Genomic DNA, 2,130 nt, shown 5'->3' on the forward strand with positions numbered 1-2,130 from the left:
GATTAGAGTATAGCATAAAAAAGAACAAAGCATTTTGTTTATTTTGCTATGTATGTGGAGACATGGTGGGAAAACAAAATGGGAGATATGCATTTGTTTCACAAGGTTTTGATAGTCGGAATAAAAAAAATTTCATTAAGAGATCATAAGGGTGGTATTGATAGTTTTCATCACAAAGCAAAAGAAAATTGTGAATTTTTATTGAAAGAAAAAACAATCTATTAGTTCAGCCTTCAAGAAGCAAACCAAAATTGAGGAGAGTAATTATAAACTTCGTTTAGGTGCTTTAATTTGGTGTTGTAAATTTTTATTGAATATGGTTTACCATTTTGGGAGATGTTTATAGAATTAACACTATTAAACAAATTTAGGAAGAAACAATTACAATGAACCAACTAATTATCCATGGATTTTTATTCACTATATCCATATCCATAGGAACCAATTAGATACAAACCAAGTAATTTAGGAGCGAATACTTCAAATCTTAAAATTAGAGGACTAAAACGACAAAATGTAAAAGTCAAGGGACAACTTGTGTGAATCACTCCAAAAACTCTACATATATCACGAAGTCAAATGAAGCCAAACATCACCGTTATCATGATCGAACACGAAAACACCGAACAACTGAACTTCCACAGGTTTTTCGACTCTTGGCTCAGGGAGCTAAATACCAACCTCCAACAGCTCGCCTCCGCCGCTAGCCACCACCACGACGATGATCAAATCGAAGACGACTCAGATTTACACTCGTTGATTCATAAAGTTGTAGGACACTACGAGGAGTACTACAACGCCAAATCAAAAGGGGCAAAAGAAGATGTGCTTTCAATGTTTTCGCCAACGTGGCTGACATCGCTCGAGGATGCCCTTTTGTGGATGGCCGGATGGCGGCCGACGACGGCCGTCCACCTGCTGTACTCCAAGTCAGGAATCCAGCTTGAGGCCAGAATGACTGATCTAATTCCGGTGTTGAGTTGTGGGGATTTAGGGGACTTGAGTTCGAATCAAATGAACCAAATCGATGAATTACAGAGGAAAATCATCCGTGAAGAGAGAGTGATAACTGAGAGACTGGCGTCACTGCAGGAGTCGGCGGCAGACACGGGCATGGTGGATTTATCAAACATGGAATCAGAGATGATCAGAAAGGAAGAAGACAGTGGAGGGAGGGACATCGATCAAAGAGTGAAATCTTTGCTAAAGAATAAGAAGGATGAATTGGAGGAGGTGTTACACATGGGAGATAGTCTGAGAATGGAGACATTGAAGTCCGTTTTGGAGATTCTGACGCCGTTACAGGCGGTGTACTTTCTTATCGCCGCCGCGGAGCTCCACCTCAGAATACACGATTGGGGCCAGAAGATGGACGCGACTTAATTGGATACCTTCAATCGCTCTGCTAGTTAATAGTAATACATCGATCTTTAAATCATAAAATGTAGGAGCATGGAATCATAATCTGTAATAGTCTAAAATCATATCCAGAACTTTCATGTAAAACGTCTTGAGTTTAATCGCTCCTCTTTTTCCATCGATCGCAGATTCTTTGTAGAAGGCATTTGCCGGCAGTGTTGCCGGCAAAGATCCCGGCATATGTATGCCGTTTTCTCTTCTTTTGCCGTTTGAAATATATATATATATATATATATATATATATATATATATATATATATATTACTATATTATAAATATATTATAAAGCTTAAATTAAATTACAATCAAATGAAACATCTCTTAAAAGGTTGTCTTAAAAACAACTTTACAACATGATGTACAAACACTTTAACAGCCGGCTAATTTGTTTATTGATAACATTAATTTCACACGGATAGCCACATATATCATCTAAATTTTATTGATCTAACGGATGGAATTTATTTAAAAAACATAAATCGGATCCAACAAATATATAACAAACACAAAGAATCCATGGAATTTTGACACGGATTGCCACGGTGTTTTCAATTGCTTTAAAAGCAAAAGACCCACAACCATTTCCTTACTCCTTTTATTCTTTTTCTCTCTTTAAAAAATTTCTCACACGTCATCATCTATTGCAGGATACTTTACCCATCCTCAATTCTATGGAGTAACTTCTGGCAATATAGCAACTCCAACAAAATG

General features: G+C 37.1%; 1 protein-coding gene across 1 annotated transcript; it reads left to right on the top strand.

Annotated features, from left to right (window-relative positions):
* The first annotated feature begins 603 nt into the window (after nt 1-603).
* On the top strand, nt 604-1,539 carry LOC145107098 (protein DELAY OF GERMINATION 1-like). Its single transcript, XM_079043968.1, has one exon. The coding sequence runs from the start codon at nt 604-606 to the stop codon at nt 1,381-1,383; it is 780 nt and encodes a 259-aa protein (XP_078900094.1). The 3' UTR covers nt 1,384-1,539.
* The last annotated feature ends 591 nt before the right edge of the window (nt 1,540-2,130 follow it).

Source organism: Lactuca virosa, chromosome 1 (assembly GCF_052849685.1).
Source record: "Lactuca virosa cultivar CGN04683 chromosome 1, Lactuca_virosa_CGN04683_v6, whole genome shotgun sequence".
Lineage (NCBI taxonomy): Eukaryota > Viridiplantae > Streptophyta > Magnoliopsida > Asterales > Asteraceae > Lactuca > Lactuca virosa.